The sequence below is a fragment of the Cervus canadensis genome, chromosome 25 (genome assembly GCF_019320065.1).
Source record: "Cervus canadensis isolate Bull #8, Minnesota chromosome 25, ASM1932006v1, whole genome shotgun sequence".
In the NCBI taxonomy this organism is placed as follows: domain Eukaryota; kingdom Metazoa; phylum Chordata; class Mammalia; order Artiodactyla; family Cervidae; genus Cervus; species Cervus canadensis.
This window is the reverse complement of record NC_057410.1, coordinates 31,519,608-31,536,790: the sequence shown is the minus strand read 5'-3', so window position 1 is coordinate 31,536,790 and position 17,183 is coordinate 31,519,608. Positions and strand designations below refer to the sequence as shown.

The 17,183-nt window shown below is 38.1% G+C and overlaps 1 protein-coding gene across 5 annotated transcripts in view; it reads right to left on the bottom strand.

Moving 5' to 3' along the window:
* Positions 1–17,183, bottom strand: part of CEP83 (centrosomal protein 83) — a 136,220-nt gene that overhangs the window by 60,987 nt on the left and 58,050 nt on the right. For 4 of the 5 annotated variants that reach the window (XR_006265535.1, XM_043447432.1, XM_043447433.1 and 1 more), the window contains exons 2-3: positions 16,587–16,860; positions 16,029–16,179 (exon numbers count right to left, since the gene is read on the bottom strand). Coding sequence is in view for 4 of the 5 variants with exons in the window: in XM_043447432.1 (XP_043303367.1) it covers positions 16,029–16,179; positions 16,587–16,759 (324 nt within the window). In the remaining variant the exon portion in view is untranslated. Of the gene's footprint in view, positions 1–16,028; positions 16,180–16,586; positions 16,863–17,183 lie in introns of those variants that run through there. The other variant, XM_043447431.1, reaches the window with a different exon arrangement.

Below are 17,183 nucleotides of genomic sequence, written 5' to 3'. Positions count from 1 at the left end.
CAAATATGCCTGTTACTCCAGGCATCTCTTGACTTCCTACTTTTGCATTCCAGTCCCCTATAATGAAAAGGACATCTTTTTGGGGTGTTAGTTGTAGGACATCTTGTGGGTCTTCATAGAACCGTTCAACTTCAGCTTCTTCAGCATTACTGGTCTGGGGCACAGTTGGATTACTGTGATACTGAATGGTTTGCCTTGGAAACAGAGATCATTCTGTTGCTTTTGAGACTGCATCCAAGTACTGCTTTTTGAACTCTTTCGTCGACTATGATGACTAATCCATTTCTTCTAAGGGATTCTTGCCCACAGTAGTAGATGTAATGGTCATCTGAGTTAAATTCACCCATTCCAGTCCATTTTAGTTCACTGATTCCTAAAATGTTGACGTTCAACCCTTGCCATCTCCTGTTTGACCACTTCCAGTTTGCCTTGATTCATGGACCTAACATTCCAGGTTCCTATGCAATATTGCCCTGCATTGCACTTTCCTTCCATCACCAGTCACATCCACAACTGGGTGTTGTTTTTGCCTTGGCTCCATCTCTTCATTCTTTCTGGAGTTATTTCTCCACTGATCTCCAGTAGCATACTGGGCACCTACTGATCTGGGGAGTTCATCTTTCAGTGTCCTGTCTTCTTGCCTTTTCAAATTGTTCATGGGGTTCTCAAGGCAAGAATACTGAAGTGGTTTGCCATTTCCTTCTCTAGTGGACCACGTTTTGTCAGAACTCCCCACTACAACATGTCCATCTTGAATGGGTGGCGCTAAATGGAATGGTTCATAGTTTCCTTGAGTTAGACAAGGCTGTGGTCCATGTGATCAGATTGGTTAGTTTTCTGTGACTGTGGTTTTCAATCTGTGTGCTCTCTGATGGAGAAGAATAAGAGGCTTATGGAAGATTCCTGATGGAAGAGACTGACTCTCAGGGGAAAACTGAGTCTTATTCTGATGGGCGGGGCCATGCTCAGTATATCTTTACTCTAATATTCTGTTGATGGGAGGTGCTGTGTTCTCTCCCGGTTATCTACCTGGGGCCAAACTATGGTGGAGGTGATGAAGATAACGGTGACCTTCTTCAAAACGTCCCATGCATGCTCTCAGTGCCCCCACCCTCTAGCAGGCTGCCGCTGACCCACGCCTCCACCAGAGACTCCTGGACACTCACAGCTAAGTCTGGGTCAGTCTCTTGTGGAGTCACTGCTCCTTCCTCCTGGGTCCTGGTGCACCCAAGGTTCTGTTTGTGCCCTCCAAGAGCCTGTTTTCCCAGTCCTGTGTAAGTTCTGGAGGCTCTGTGGTGGGGTTAATGGCGACCTCCTCCAAGAGGGCTTATGCCATGCCCAGGTCTGCTGCATCCAGAGCCCCTGCCCCTGCAGTAGTCCACTGCTGACCTGGACCTCTGCAGGAGACACTCAAACACAGTTCTGTCTCAGTCTCTGTGGGGTCTCTGGGTCCTGGGGTTTGTTTGAGCCCTCTGAGCATCTCTGGCAGGTATGGGGTTTGATTCTAAATGCAATTTCACTCCTCCTACCATCTTGCTGTAGGGCTGCGCAAAAAGGTCATTCAGGTTTTTCTGTAAGCTGTAAGGGAAAAACTCAAATGAACTTTTTGGCCAACCCAATAATTTAAAAAGAATATATAAATTTTATTTGGATCCTTTTTCAAACAAACCAACTTTAAAAACAACAAGGAAACAAAACTGAGAATATTAGGAATATCTTAAAGAAAACATAACATTAAAAGGTTTTAAGAAAAGTACTTTTAGGTATGGAAACAGTATTGTGGCTATGCCTCCAAGGAACTGCTCAGGTATATAATAGAGAAATGTACTAACATATCTAGGGTTGAGATGATATGATTAGGTTCAAAATAATCCAGGGGGGTTGAAAGAGAGAGGCAGTATGTTAGAAGACAAGACAACACTGGCTCCAAGAGGGTAATTACGTATGCTTACATATGTAACTGGTGATAGGTACATGGGGATGCATCATCCCACTCTCTATATTTTTGTAGTTGCTTCAGATTTCTATAATTAAAAGTTAATTAAAACAAAAGTCCTTTCACTTCAAGCAGATGGAATAGAGACCAGCTTTACTCCCTTGTCTGAAACAAAAGATTGAACAAAAATCAAACAATGGTTTTCAAGACGCTGCACATGATGAAGCAACAAATATCCCTAAGAGACAGAAAACAAAGAAGCTGAGCTTTGCTAAAAGCTTCCAGGCTGTGACAAAGGAAGAGTCTGATGGACCCCAACTTAAGGAGACAGAACCAAGGCTCCAGGGAGACTAGTGTAGCTAGAGTCAAAGACTGAGTAACAGAGAGGAGGGTAGCAGGGAAAGAAAATGATGGAGATCTGCAAAATGACCTCTCAACTCATTCAGTATTGATCAGGACATGCATGTAAGGAAAATACCTAAGGTCAGGAAGAAATCCACCTGAAAGGATTAGAAGAATGGACTACTCAGAGCTCATGTAGAGTTCCCTCTCCCAGAAGCCACACTAAAAGCTTCATTTCACAGAGATATGAGTAGAATACTCAGAAGAGTCTCAGCAGTGAGAAATAATCAGGACTAAACTTCTCTCACTTAACAAATCTTAAAGGCAAGACCCAGAATGGCAAAACTGTTTCCAAAAAACTGTGTCCCAAAACAAAGATCAAGAATATTTACCAGAATACAAAAATATCTAGCATTCAACAAAATAAAATTCATAATGTCTAGAAACCAATAAATATTTACCAGGCATAAAGACTTAAGAATAAATTTCACCAAGGAGGTGAAAAACCTGTACACTGAAAACTGTAAGGCACAGATGAGAAAAACTGAAGATACTAAAAAATGGAAAGATATTTCATGCTCATGGATTGAAATAATAGTTAAAATATGCATACTAACCAAAGCAATCTACAGATTCAGTGCAACCCTTACAAAATCCTAATGGCAGATTTCACAGAACTGCAATAATTTTTAAGTTTGTATGGAACCATGAAAGACTCTAAATAGCCAAAACAACCTTGAGAAATAAGAACAAAGCCAGAGGTATCATATTCTCTGGTTTCAAACTATACTACGAAGCTACAGTAATTAAAACAGTATGGTACTGGCACAAAAACAGATATGTGGGTCAATGGAACAGAACATAGAGAGCCCAGAAATAAACCCATATATATATATGGAAAATTAACTTATAACAAAAGAAGAAAGAAACATGATGGAGAAAGGATAGTCTCTTTAATAAACAATGCTGGGAAAACTGGACTGCCACATGAAACAGAATAAAACCAGACCACTATCTTATACCATACACAAATTAACTCAAAATAAAGATGTGAATTCAAAACCTGAAACCATAATATTTATAGAAGAAAACACAGATGGTAACCTCATTAATGTTAATTCTTACCAATGTTTTAGTAGATTAGACTCTAAAGGAAAGGGAAACAAAAGTAAAAACAAGCAAATATCAAATTGAAAAGCTTCTGCACAGCAAAGGAAACCATAAACAAAACAAAAGGAAACCTACTGAATAGGAGAAATTATTTGCAAATCACTTACTACCAAGGGGTTAGTATCCAAAATATATTATAGAACTTATATAACTCAACACTAAAAAGCCAAGCAACCCAATTTAAAAATAGGCAGAGAATCTGAGCAGATATTTTTCCAAAGACAACACACAAGTGGCCAACAGGTACATGAAAGATACTTAACATCACTAATTATCAGGAACCTGCAAGCAAAAACCACAATGAGATATCATCTCATACCTGTAAGTAATGGTGATTATCAAAAGAACAACAAATAATGAGTGTCAGTGAGTATGCGGAGCAGAGACTGTTAAACTATTAGTGAGAATGTAAACTGGTGCAGCAGCTATGGAAAACAGCAGAAAGGTTTCTTTAAAAAATTAAAAACAATTCCATTTCTGGGTATTTATCTAAAGAATACAAAAGCACTAATTCAAAAAGACATATGAATTTTTATGTCCACTACAACATTATTTACAATAGCCAAAATATGCAAACAACCTAAGTGTCTACTGATGGATAAAAAGATACAGAGAACATGAAATACATACACACACACAAATACTTCTCAGCCATAAAGAATGAAATCCTGCCATTCATAACATGGTTGGACCTTGAGGGTATGATGCTAAGTGAAGTAAGTTAGACAAAAAGACAAATACCATATGATTTGATTTATATGTGGAATCAAAACACAGACACATGCACATACCAATGGATAAACAAAACAAAAACAAACTAACAGATCCAAAGAACAGATACTAGTTACTAGAAAAGAAGGAAGTTGGGAGATGGGTGATTTGGATGAAGGGGATCAACTGTATGGTGATGAATGGTAACTAGACTTGTCGGAGGTAATAACCTTGTAGTGCAAACAGATGTTGAACCAAAATGCTGTACACGTGGAACTTAAATACAAATAAAAAATATTTTTTAATTTAGCAGACATATAAAGAAGCCTGAAAAAAAGACTAGGTTGGTGCAATAGTAATTGTGGTTTTGGACCCTGAATTTTCAATCAGTATAACTAGGCTCAAACACATATTTATTAATCAAAATAGGAACATAATAATAATCAACATACTTTTGCCAACGAGAAATACATTTATTCCTGCAGCAAAAAAAATCAGTGCTTCAGGATTCGATCAACTCTTGGAAAGCATTTTCTGCATCCTGCTGGTTGTGGAAGCATTTTCCCTGCAAAAAGTTGTCAAGATGCTCAAAGAAGTGGTAGTCAGTTGGAAGGCAAGAGGTCAGGTGAATATAGTATAGATGAGGCAAAATTTAGTAGCCCAGTTTGTTCAACTTTTGAGGCACTGGTTGTACACCATGTGATTGGGCACCGTCACAGAGAAGAACTGGGCCCTTTCTGTTGACCAATGCTGGCTGCAGGCACCGCACTTTTTGGTGCATCTCAACAACTTGCCTAACATACTTCTCAGATGTAATGATTTTGCTGGGATTCAGAAAGCTGTAGAGAATCAGACCAGCAGCAGACCACTAAACAGTGACCATGACCCTTTTCTTGGTGCAAGTTTGGCTTTGGAAAGGACTTCAGAGCTTCTTCTCAGTCCAACTGCTGAGCTGATTGTCACCAACTTTCATATACAATCCAGTTTTCATTACATGTCACAATCTGATCAAGAAATAGTTCGTTGCTGTGTAGAACAAGAGAAGATGACACTTCAGGACAATTTTTTTGATTTGCAGTCAGCTCATGAGGCACCCACTTACCAAGCTTTTTCACCTTTCCAACCTGCTTCAAATGCCAAACCAAAGAATAGTCAACGCTAAGTTCTCGGGCAACTTCTCGTGTAGTTGTAAAAGGATCAGCTTGGATGATTCTCTCATCTGGCTGTTGGTCAACTTCCAATGGCCGACCACTACTCTCCTCATCTTCAAGAGGCTCATCATCTTTGCAAAACTTCTTGAATCACTGCTTCACTATATGCTCATTAGCAGTTCCTGGGCCAAATGTGCTGCTGATGTTGTTAGCTGTCTCCACTGCTTACGACCCATTTTGAACTTGAATAAGAAAATCACTGGAATTTGTTTTTGTCTAATATTAAATCCATAGTCTAAAATACATATAAAATAAACAGCAAGCAATAATTCATTAGAAAAAACATTAAGCAAGAAATGTACAATAATGTATAACATAACCACATTTAAGAATATACTCCAATATCAAACAGCAAATGCAACAATGCAAAACCACAATTACTTTTGCACCAGTCTAATAATACCTACAATAGGAAAGAAAACCACTCAAAAACCACCCCGAGATGCATGAGACAAGTGCTCGGGCCTGGTGCACTGGAAAGACCCAGAGGAATCAGGTGGAGAGGGAGGTGGGAGGGGGGATTGGGATGGGGAATACGTGTAACTCTATGGCTGATTCATATCAATGTATGACAAAACCCACTGAAATGTTGTGAAGTAATTAGCCTCCAACTAATAAAAAAAAAAAAAAAAAAAAAAAAAAAAACCACCCCGAGTGATGGAGATCTTAACATTAGCAAAAACATTAAAATAGTTATTATAACTGAATTCCACATGAAGTTACAGTAAAGAATAAACATGTCAAGGAAAACATGAATAAGATCAAAATTGGACTTCAGGATAAAAACTACAATTTCTGAGATGGAAAATGCACTATGAAATCACTAGCAGATTAGACACTGCAGGAAAAAAGATTAGAGAACTTGAAAGACATGAAAACAGAAACTACTCCAAATGAAATAGAGAGACAAGAAAGATTAAAGATAAAGACAACATCAGTGAATTATGGGAGAACTTTAAGTGGCCTAAAAGCAGTTCCCAAAGGAAATCAAACAGGAGGCAGAAAAAAATATTTCGAAAAGCAGTATCTAAAATTTTTCTAAATTTGATGAAAACTATAAACTCATAGACCCAAGAAGCTCAAAAAACCTCGGTACCAGAAACATGAAGAAATGTCCAATGGGAAGTCAACCAAACTACTGAAAACCAGCAATAAAGAAAAAAATTTAAGAGCTGACAAGAAAAAAAGATATATTAGATAAACAGAACAAAGATAAAAATGACAACAAATGTCTTAGGTGACACTTAAGTGAGAAGACAGAAGAGCAACATGTTAAAGTATTAAGGGGAAAAACTGTCAACCCAGAATTCAAAACTCAACAGAAGTATCTTTAAACACCATTTATATATAAAAGTTGAGGACTTCCCTGGTGGTGCAGTACATAAGAAACTGCTTGCCAAGGCAAGGGACATGGGTTTGAGCCCTGTTCCAGGAAGATTCCACACGCCGTGGAGCAACTAAGCCCACGCATTACAACTACTGAGCCTGAGCTCTAGAGCCCGCAGGCCACAGCGACTGAGCCCCACGTGCCCAGAGCCTGTGCTCCATAGCAAGAGAAGCCACCACAATGAGAAGTCCAAGCACTGCAACCAAGAGTCAGCTCTGCTCTCTGCAAACAGACGAAGCCTGCACTAAGCAATGAAAAGCCACTGCAGTCAAATAAATAATAAAAGCTGAAAAAATTCTCACCAGTATTTCTGCATTATAATGAATTTTTAAGTCCTTAAGATGTCAAAAACAACACCCAGTTGGGCATGAGACTGGTGATGGAAATAAAGTCCAATGCTGTAAAGAGCAATACTGCATAGAAAACTGGAATGTTAGCTCCATGAATCAAGGCAAATTGGAAGTGGTCATACAGGAGATGGCAAGGGTGAACGTCGACATTTTAGGACTCAGTGAATTAAAATGGACTGGAATGGGTGAATTTAACTCAGATTACCATTGTATCTACTACTGTGGGCAAGAATCGCTTAGAAGAAATGTAGTAGTCATTATAGTCAATGAAAGAGTCCAAAATGTAGTACTTGGATGCAGTCTCAAAAATGACAGAATGATCTCTGTTCGTTTCCAAGGCAAACCATTCAATATCACAGTAATCCAAGTTTATGCCCCGACCAGTAATACTGAAGAAGCTGAAGTTGAACCATTCTATGACAACCTGCAAGACGTTCTACAACTAATACCCAAAAAAAGATGTCCTTTTCATTATACGGGACTGGAATGCAAAAGTAGGAAGTCAAGAAACACCTGGAGTAACAGGCAAACTTGGCCATGGAGTACAGAATGAAACAGGGCAAAGTCTCATAGAGTTTTGCCAAGAGAACGCACTGGTCATAGCAAACACCCTCTTCCAACAACACAAGAGAAGACTCTACACGTGGACATCACCAGATGGTCAATACTGAAATCAGATTGATTATATTCTTCGTAGCCAAAGTGGAGAAGCTCTATACAGTCAGCAAAAACAAGACTGGGAGCTAACTGTGGCTCGGATTATGAACTCCCTATTGCCAAATTCAGGCTTAAATTGAAGAAAGTAGGGAAAACCACTAGACCATTCAGGTAGGACCTAAATCAAATCCCTTATGACTATACAGTGGAAGTAACAAATAGAATCAAGGGATTAGATTTGATAGAGTGCCTGAGAACTATGGATGGAGGTTCATGGCGTTGTACAGGAGGCAGGTATCAAGACTGTTCCTGAGAAAAAGAAAGGCAAAAAGGCAAAATGGTTGTCTGAGGAGGCCTTACAAAGAGCTGTGAAAAGAAAAGAAGTGAAAGGCAAAGGAGAAAATGGAAAGATAAACTCATCTGAATGCAGAGTCCCAAGGAATAGCAAGGAGAGATAAGAAAGCCCTCCTCAGTGATCAATGCAAAGAAATAGAGGAAAACAAAAGAATGGGAAAGACTAGAGATCTCTTCAAGACAATTAGTGATACCAAGGGAACATTTTAGGCAAAGATGGGCACAATAAAGGACAGAAGTGGTATGGATTTAACAGAAGCAAAAGGTATTAAGAAGAGGTGGCAAGAATACACAGAACAACTGTACAAAAAAGATCTTCATGACCCAGATCACCACAATGGTGTGATCACTCACCTAGAGTCAGACATCCTGGAATGTGAACTCAAGTGGGCCTTAGGAAGCATCACTATGAACAAAGCTAGTGGAGGTGATGGAATTCCAGTTGAGCTATTTCAACTCCTAAAAGATGATGCTGTGAAAGTGCTGCACTCAATATGCCAGCAAATTTGGAAAACTCCGCAGTGGCCTCAGGACCAGAAAAGGTCAGTTTTCATTCCAATCCCAAAGAAAGGCAATCCCAAAGAATGCTCAAACTACTGCACAGATGCACTCATCTCACACACTAGTTAAGTAATGCGAAAAATTCTTCCAAGCCGGGCTTCAATAGTATGTGAACCATGAACTTTCAGGTGGTCAAGCTGTATTTAGAAAAGGCAGAGGAACCAGAGATCAAATTGCCAGCATATGCTGGATCATCAAAAAAGCAAGAGAATTCCAGAAAAACATCTACTTCTGCTTTATTGACTATGCCAAAGCCTTTGACTGTATGGATCACAACAACCTGGAAAATTCTTCAAGAGATTGGAATACCAGACCACCTGATCTGCCTCCTGACAAACCTGTATGTAGGTCAAGAAGCAACAGTTAGACATGGAAGAATAGACTATTTCCAAACAAGGAAAGGAGTATGTCAAGACTGTGTATTGTTGTCCTGCTTATTTAACTTATCTGCAGAGTACATCATGCAAAATGCTGGGCTAGATGAAGCACAAGGTGGAATCAAGACTGCTGGGAGAAATATCAATTAGCTCAGATGTGTAGATGACACCACCCTTATGGCTGAAAGCAAAATGGAACTAAAGATCCTCTTGATGAAAGTCAAAGAGGAGAGTGAAAAGGCTGGCTTAAAACTCAATGTTCAAAAAACTAAGATCATGGCATCTGATCCCATGACTTCATGGCGAATAGATGGGGGGAAAATGGAAATCTTGAAAGACTTTATTTTCTTGGGCTCCAAAATCACTGCAGATGGTGACTGCAGCCATGAAATTAAAAGACGCTTGCTCCTTGGAAGAAAAGTTATGAGCAACATAGACAGCGTATTAAAAAGCAGAGACATTACTTTACCAGCAAAGGTCCATCTTGTCAAAGCTATGGTTCTTCCAGTAATCATGTACGGATGTGAGAGTTGGACCATAAAGAAGACTGAGCGCTAAAGACCTGATGCTTTTGAACTGTGTGGTGTTGGAGAAGACTCTTGAGAGTCCCTTGGACTGCAAGGAGATCAAAACAGTCAATGCTAAAGGAAATCAACCTGAATATTCATTGGAGGGACTGATGCTAAAGCTGAAGCTCCAATACTTTGGCCACTTGATGCAAAGAGCCAACTCACTGGAAAAGACCTTGATGCTGGGAAAGACCAAAGTCTGTGAGGAGAAATGGATGACAAGAGGATGAGATGGTTGGCTGGCATCACTGACTCAAGGGACATGAGTTTGAACAAACTCCAGGAGATGGTGAATGACAAGGAAGCCTGGGGTGCTGCAGCCCATGGCACAGCAGAGAGTCAGACCTAACTGTGCAGCTACACAATAACAACACCCATCACATTTCATATTAGTAGGTATTAGTTGTGACATTTTCCTGCAATCACTCAATAGCACCAACTGTTTATTTCTGCTTATCTAGTGCTTGTAACAGTAAGGTTTTATTAATATTGGACACATGGGTTGATAAGAGTCTAAAGCCATCTTTCAAGTCACGCAATACAGTATGCCAGTGTCATCCAATTCATGGGTTCCTTTGACAGCAGTGTTTGTTGTTCAGTATCTTCTTGAAATCTTCCATTGTTGGGAATACCACCACGTTAGCCTCCACCATGCTTACTGTTTCATTCCCTGGTGAACGTATTTAGGTTTAAAAATCTCAGAAACACGAGTTGAAGAGGGAAATAAAATTTGAACCTTTAGAATTGTTAGATTAATTTGTTTTGCAAAGATTGAGTCCTACACGAATGCAATCTCTGGGCACTAAACCAAAGGCATTCAAATTACTGTTTTCAGACATTGAAAATGTAATAACTCTGTTTCTTGAAAGTAACATGTAGACATGCTTATTTGTAACAAGCACATACAAAATAGCCTAAAAAGACTGGAGTGGCTATATTAATATCAGATAGAATAGACTTCAAGACAAAGATTATTATGAAAGATAAAAAGAATATTTTTATAACCCCAAAAGGGTCATTTCATCAGGAAGGTTATGACCTTCAGCAAACAGTTACATTTTTTTTTTTTTTTAACAGTTACATTTTTATGCCTTCATTTTCTCATGTGATAAAGGGCATAAACGTTGTTTTCTAACAGGGATTGTTGTGAGGACTGATGAGATAAAAATAACCTGTATATTTTTAGTATAGTGTCTGGCACCTAGTAGATACTCATAAACGATGGCAATTTTTATTCTGTTTGAATACAGACTCCATGAGGGCAGGAATTGTTTTTAGTGTTCTGTAGCGGTGCCTAGCAAGCATTTTTTTATATGAATGACATGAATAAATAAATGAGCGAGTCAGAATTATTCTATTCATATATGTTGTACTTGTTGTTTCATAGGTACCTAGATAGATAGAGCCTTAGTATTTTAGAGTTGATAGTCTAGTTCTCTTTCATATCTGCAGTGAGTTGAGTTGTGTCCTCTCAAAAGATACGTTTTAATTCCCAGTACCTCAGAATGTGACCTTATTTGGAAATAAAGAGTTTTGCACATGAAAAGGTAATACTGAAGTATGGTGGGCCGTTAATCAAATATGACTAATGTCCTTATAAGAGGGTAGACAGAAATATGTGGGTGGGGAGTGGGATGGGGCAGAGAGAATGTCCTATGATGACAGAAGTAGCGGTTGAAGTCCTGCAAGCTGCCAGGAAACACCAAGGATTGGCAGCATATCAACAGAAGCTAGGACAAGGCATGAAGTATTCTTCCTACAGTTTTCAGAGGAAACATGGCCTAGCTGACAACTTGATTTTGGACTTCTGGCCTCCAGAACTGAGGCAGTAAATTTCAAAGCAGAATTCCTATTTCAAACGTCTATGACACAGGGCTCTTCATTCTGTGCTTCACTGCTCTCAGTGTTAGAGAACCTAGAGAACCTTGTAAAGTGATCCACTTCCATTTATGGATTGGAGTATGTGAAGCATTTTCTTTCATATTGAAATGAAATCACCCTCCCTATAGCCTTCCTATTGTTTCTTGTAGTGTTCCTTGCCTGTGTATTTGTGTGCTAAGTCGTTTCCTTCCGGTCCAATTCTTTGCGACTCTATGAACTGTAACCCACCAGCCTCCGCTGACCAGGGGATTCTCCAGTCAGGAATACTGGAGTTGGTTGCCATGCTCTCCTTCACTGGATCTTCCCAAACCAGGGACTGAACATGCATCTCAATGTCTCCTGCATTGGCAGGCAGGTTCTTTACCACTAGCACCACCTGTGTTCCTTGGACCTACACAAAAAAAACTCTAGGTATTTCTCCATGTGATAACTTCCCAAATGTTTGCTGATAAATAAAATTTATCTGGTAAAGTTTCTGTTTTTCAATATAAACATATCTGGTTTCTGTGTGATATTTACCTGGCAAAAATAACTGAAAGAAACATCTATACATAAATACACATATTGAAGCAATTTAGCTATTTGCTTAATGGGTATTTGCAATTTGTACAAATTGTGAGTTGAGTAAAGGTAAGTAAATTCAACAAAGTAAAATCAGCAAGAAATACTTCAGTCAAGGTTTTATGAAAGATGATTATTTTAAAAATACACATGTTATTATATTGTTGACTTGCAAAATGCCTTTTCTGATTTAAGATTTATTATCTCTTTGGCTTTCATAGAAAAACAATATAAAAGACATTCATTTAAAGAATATTCTGCATCACATGTGTAGTTGTAGTGATTGGGGATGAAAACAGTGCCTAGTTCATAGGATAATTTTAAAGGTACAGTGAGTCAATGCATAGACATTGTTCATACAATGCTTTGATGTCATAAGTGGTTAGAACAAGTTAGCTATTACATTGTTATTATGTAACATGTTAACAAAACCTTTCCTAAAAAAATGGGAGTCATCTTATGTATTTTTGATAATTACCGAACATATACATCCTTTCTTTGTGCCTGGTAATGCAAACTGTGTAACCCATATATTTCCTGTATTATTTGGCTGCTAGGAAGCTCAGAGCAAAATTTATTACTCAGTTTCTCATTAATTTCTTAAGAATCTCTGGTACAGCGATATTTGCCCCATTAAATCAAAGCATTCTTTGAAAAAACTGGTCTGTATAGTATTATAGTATTTAATAGGACAAACGTTGGAGTGCTGAAGATTTGTTTTTATAGATTTAATGTAGGTAATGAAACATAGATGGTTATATGATGAAGCATTCTTTTAGTTTTGTTTTGAGACAAGTAGTGGCAGTAATTCCATTAAAAATCTAAGACACAGCATAATTTCCTCCTAATTTGGCATCAGTTTAACCCTCTAATTCTGTGTCTGGAGTATGTCAGCTTTGAGAAAGAGGGAGAAGGGAGGAAGATAGTTGTTTTTTTTTAATGTGTCTGCTTGTTGTTAATAACTTGCTTATGAAGTAGTCTTTACCATAGTTAGAGACCTCACAAGACCGATTTCAGTGTTGTTTTTTCCTTTGTGGAGACTTATTTTTCCATCAGTATCATTTACCCGTCATCTTCAGTTCAGTTCCTCAGATGTGTACGACTTTTGTGACCCCATGCACTGTAGCACGCCAGAACTCCCTGTCCTACACCAACTCCCAGAGCTTACTCAAACTCATGTCCATTGAGTTGGTGATGGCATCCAATCATCTCATCCTCTGTAGTCCTCTTCTCCTCCCATCTTCAATCTTTCCCAGCATCAGGGACTTTTCCAGTAAGTCAGTTCATTGCATCAGGTGGCCAAAGTATTGGAGTTTCAGCTTCAGCATCAGTCCTTCCAATGAACATTCAGGTCTGATTTCCTTTAGGATGGACTGGTTGGATCTCCTTGCAGTCTAAGGGACTCTCAAGAGTCTTCTCCAACACCACAGTTCAAAAGCATCAATTCTTCCGTGCTCAGCTTTATGGTCCAACTCTCACATCCATACATGACTACTGGAAAAACCATAGCCTTGACTAGACGGACCTTTGTTGACAAAGTAATGTCTCTGCTATTTAATCTGCTGTCTATGTTGCTCATAACTTTTCTTCCAAGGAACAAGTGTCTTTCCATTTCATGGCTGCAGTCACCATCTGCAGTGATTTTGGAGCCCAAAATAACAAAGTCTGCCACTGTTTCCCCATCTATTTTCCGTGAAGTGACCGGACTGGATGCCATGATCTTAATTTTCGGAATGCTGAGGTTTAAGCCAACTTTTTCACTCTCCTCTTTCACTTTCATCAAGAGGCTCTTTAATTCTTCTTCTTCACTTTCTGCCATAAGGGTCATCTGCATACTGAGGTTATTGATATTTTTCACAGCAATTTTGATTCCTGCTTGTGCTTTTTCCAGCCCAGCATTTCTCATGATGTACTCTGCATATAAGTTAAATAAGCAGGGTGACAACATACAGCCTTGACATACTCCTTTTCCTATTTGGAACCAGTCTGTTGTTCCATGTCTTGTTCTAACTGTTGCTTCCTGACCTGCATACAGATTTCTCAAGAGGCAGGTCAGGTGGTCTGGTATTCCAATCTCTTTCAGAATTTTCCACAGTTTATTGTGATCCATATAGTCAAAGGCTTTCGCATAGTCAATAAAGTAGAAATAGATGTTTTTCTGGAATTCTCTTGCTTTTTCAATGATCCAGCGGATGTTGGCAATTTGATCTTTGGTTCCTCTGCCTTTTCTAAATCCTGCTTGAACATCTGGAAGTTCATGGTTCATGTACTGTTGAAGCCTGGCTTGAAGAATTTTGAGCATTATTTAACTAGTGTGTGAGATGAGTGCATCTGTGCAGTAGTTTGAGCATTCTTTGAGATTGCCTTTCTTTGGGATTGGAATGAAAACTGACCTTTTCTGGTCCTGAGGCCACTGCGGAGTTTTCCAAATTTGCTGGCATACTGAGTGCAGCACTTTCACAGCATCATCTTTTAGGAGTTGAAATAGCTCAACTGGAATTCCATCACCTCCACTAGCTTTATTTGTAGTGATGCTTCCTAAGGCCCACTTGACTTCACATTCCAGGATGTCTGGCTCTAGGTGAGTGATCACAGCTTCATGATTATCTGGGTCGTAAAGATCTTTTTTGTACAGTTCTTCTGTGTATTCTTGCCACCTCTTCTTAATATCTTCTGCTTCTGTTAAGTACATACCATTTTTGTCCTTTATTGAGCCCATCTTTGCATGAAATGTTTCCTTGTTATCTCTAATTTTCTTGAAGAAATCTCTAGTCTTTCCCATTTTTTTGTTTTCCTCTATTTCTTTGCACTGATCACTGAGGAAGGCTTTCTTACCTCTCCTTGCTATTCTTTGGAACTCTGCATTCAAATGGGTATATCTTTCCTTTTCTCCTTTGTTTTACAACGTCTTTACAATTGCTGTACAGTGTCACAAACCTCCATCCATAGTTCTTCAGGCACTCTATCAGATCTAACACCTTGAATATGCTTGTCGCTTCCACTTGCATAATCCTAAGGGATTTGATTTAGGTCATACCTGAATAGTCTAGTGGTTTTCCCTACTTTCTTCAATTTAAGTCTGAATTTGGCAATAAGGAGCTCATGATCTGAGCCACAGTCAGCTCCTAGTCTTGTTTTTGCTGACTGTATAGAGCTTCTCCATCTTTGGCTACAAAGAATATAATCAATCTGATTTTGGTGTTAACCATTTGGTGATGTCCATGTGTAGAGTTGTCTCTTGTGTTGTTGGAAGAGGGTGTTTGCTATGACCAGTGCATTCTCTCGGGAAAGCTCTTGCTAGCCTTTGCCCTGCTTCATGCTGTACTCCAAGGCCAAACTTACCTGTTACTCCAGGTATCTCTTGACTTCCTACTTTTGCATTCCTATCCCCTAAGATGGAACGGACATCTTTTTGGTGTAAGTAACAAGCACAAGATAAGCAGAAATCAACCACTAGTGCTACTGAGCAATTACAGTAAAATATCACAACTAATACCTACCAATTTAAAATCTGACAGGTAGCTGTGCTCTACTTTTTGAGCAAATAGAAAATGAATAGTGTAAAAAAACATCAAAAGAAACTGTAGTTAGTTCTTTAGTATCAACTATCTGTTACTTGAGAAACTCCACAGAAATTTAGAAAATCTTTATTTTTAAAGTATGTTTAACTGTGAATTTTTATCAATTCAGACAGGCCTTTCCTCCAATTATTCTTAAGAGTAAGATAGTATTTAAATCAGAACGGAAAATATAATAAAAATTTACATAAAAGTTTTGTGGCTGATTTCTACAGAGTAGCTAATATTCTAAAGTATATGAAAGAAGATTACATTATACCACTGGAGATACAACAAAATACTCATTATGGATACAGAGAGAACTTACCAAATTTACCAAAATGACATATGTATCTCCATTAAACATCTGACTAATTTATACTAATTTGAATATATTTTCTTACCTGCAGCTTCATCTCTTCTAAGTCTTTAGTTTTCGCTACTAATTCTCCTCGTACCTCTTCAAGCAGCAGCTGAAACTTTTCCTGGTGAGTTTGCTTTTCCTTTAATAGGCGCTTGAGTTCATTCTGTGAATTTACATACTCATTTTGCAACCTGAGTTTTAGAAAAAGAAGAATTTAAGTGTATCCATTGTTTTTTAATTGTATTACCTTAAAGTCAACCAACACTACGGAACAAGATCAACATCATATATTCTATTTAAACTTCCAAATATCATTGCTTTACCGTCACTTAACTATTAACACTGTAATTTCTGGATACAACTTTACTTTGAAGGAAAAAAAATTTAGCCACCTATATACATAAATTTTATATCCCACTTTCAAAATGACTTTAATAAATTTATAATCCACTTGATTTAAAGAACATTTATTGTATTCAAAAAGTTTTAAATGTTTATTGTACATTATAACAAAATTATACTGTGTGTTCCAGAGCAAATATTCAGACAAAATAAAAATTTTTAATCAAGCCTCTCACCTCCAAATTTAAATAATTACCTTGCATGTTCACTTTTCAGAGTCTGATAATTATTTTTATGATGTTCACATCGTAATCGTTCATCAATTAACATTTTTTGGAACTCAGTTTGAGAATGTTTCAATTCACTGTCTCCACCAGGAGGAAAAATGGTGGGAAAACCGTCCATATTGGTAACTGAGTGGACAACCATGTAAAAATAAGTTCTGGCTTTCTTAATGTCTTAGTTTTCTTTCCAAGAGTATGTTCCACTTTCTTCTTGCTAAGACAGAATCTCAGGAGGTCAAATTATCCCTGTAGAGAGACATACACTTAATGATCAGTGAACTTTTTCAGTGTTATATATTTTTATCACTTATTCCTTATCATTTCTATAACAAAATTCAATTTTCAGATTTTCAATTGTTCATAAAACAAAATTCAAAAATAAAGTTGAATCATACCTTAAATTTTCTTTACTTCCATGTAGTTTCTGTGACCATTAAGGTCACATCTTCAAGTAGTAACCTAACTAGGAGTATTGATTCTTCCACTATAGGTAGTCCTAGATTCACATATCACCAACATTTTCTAAAGCTACTGAGGTAAATTTCAAGGGTGGATTCTGGTACAAAATC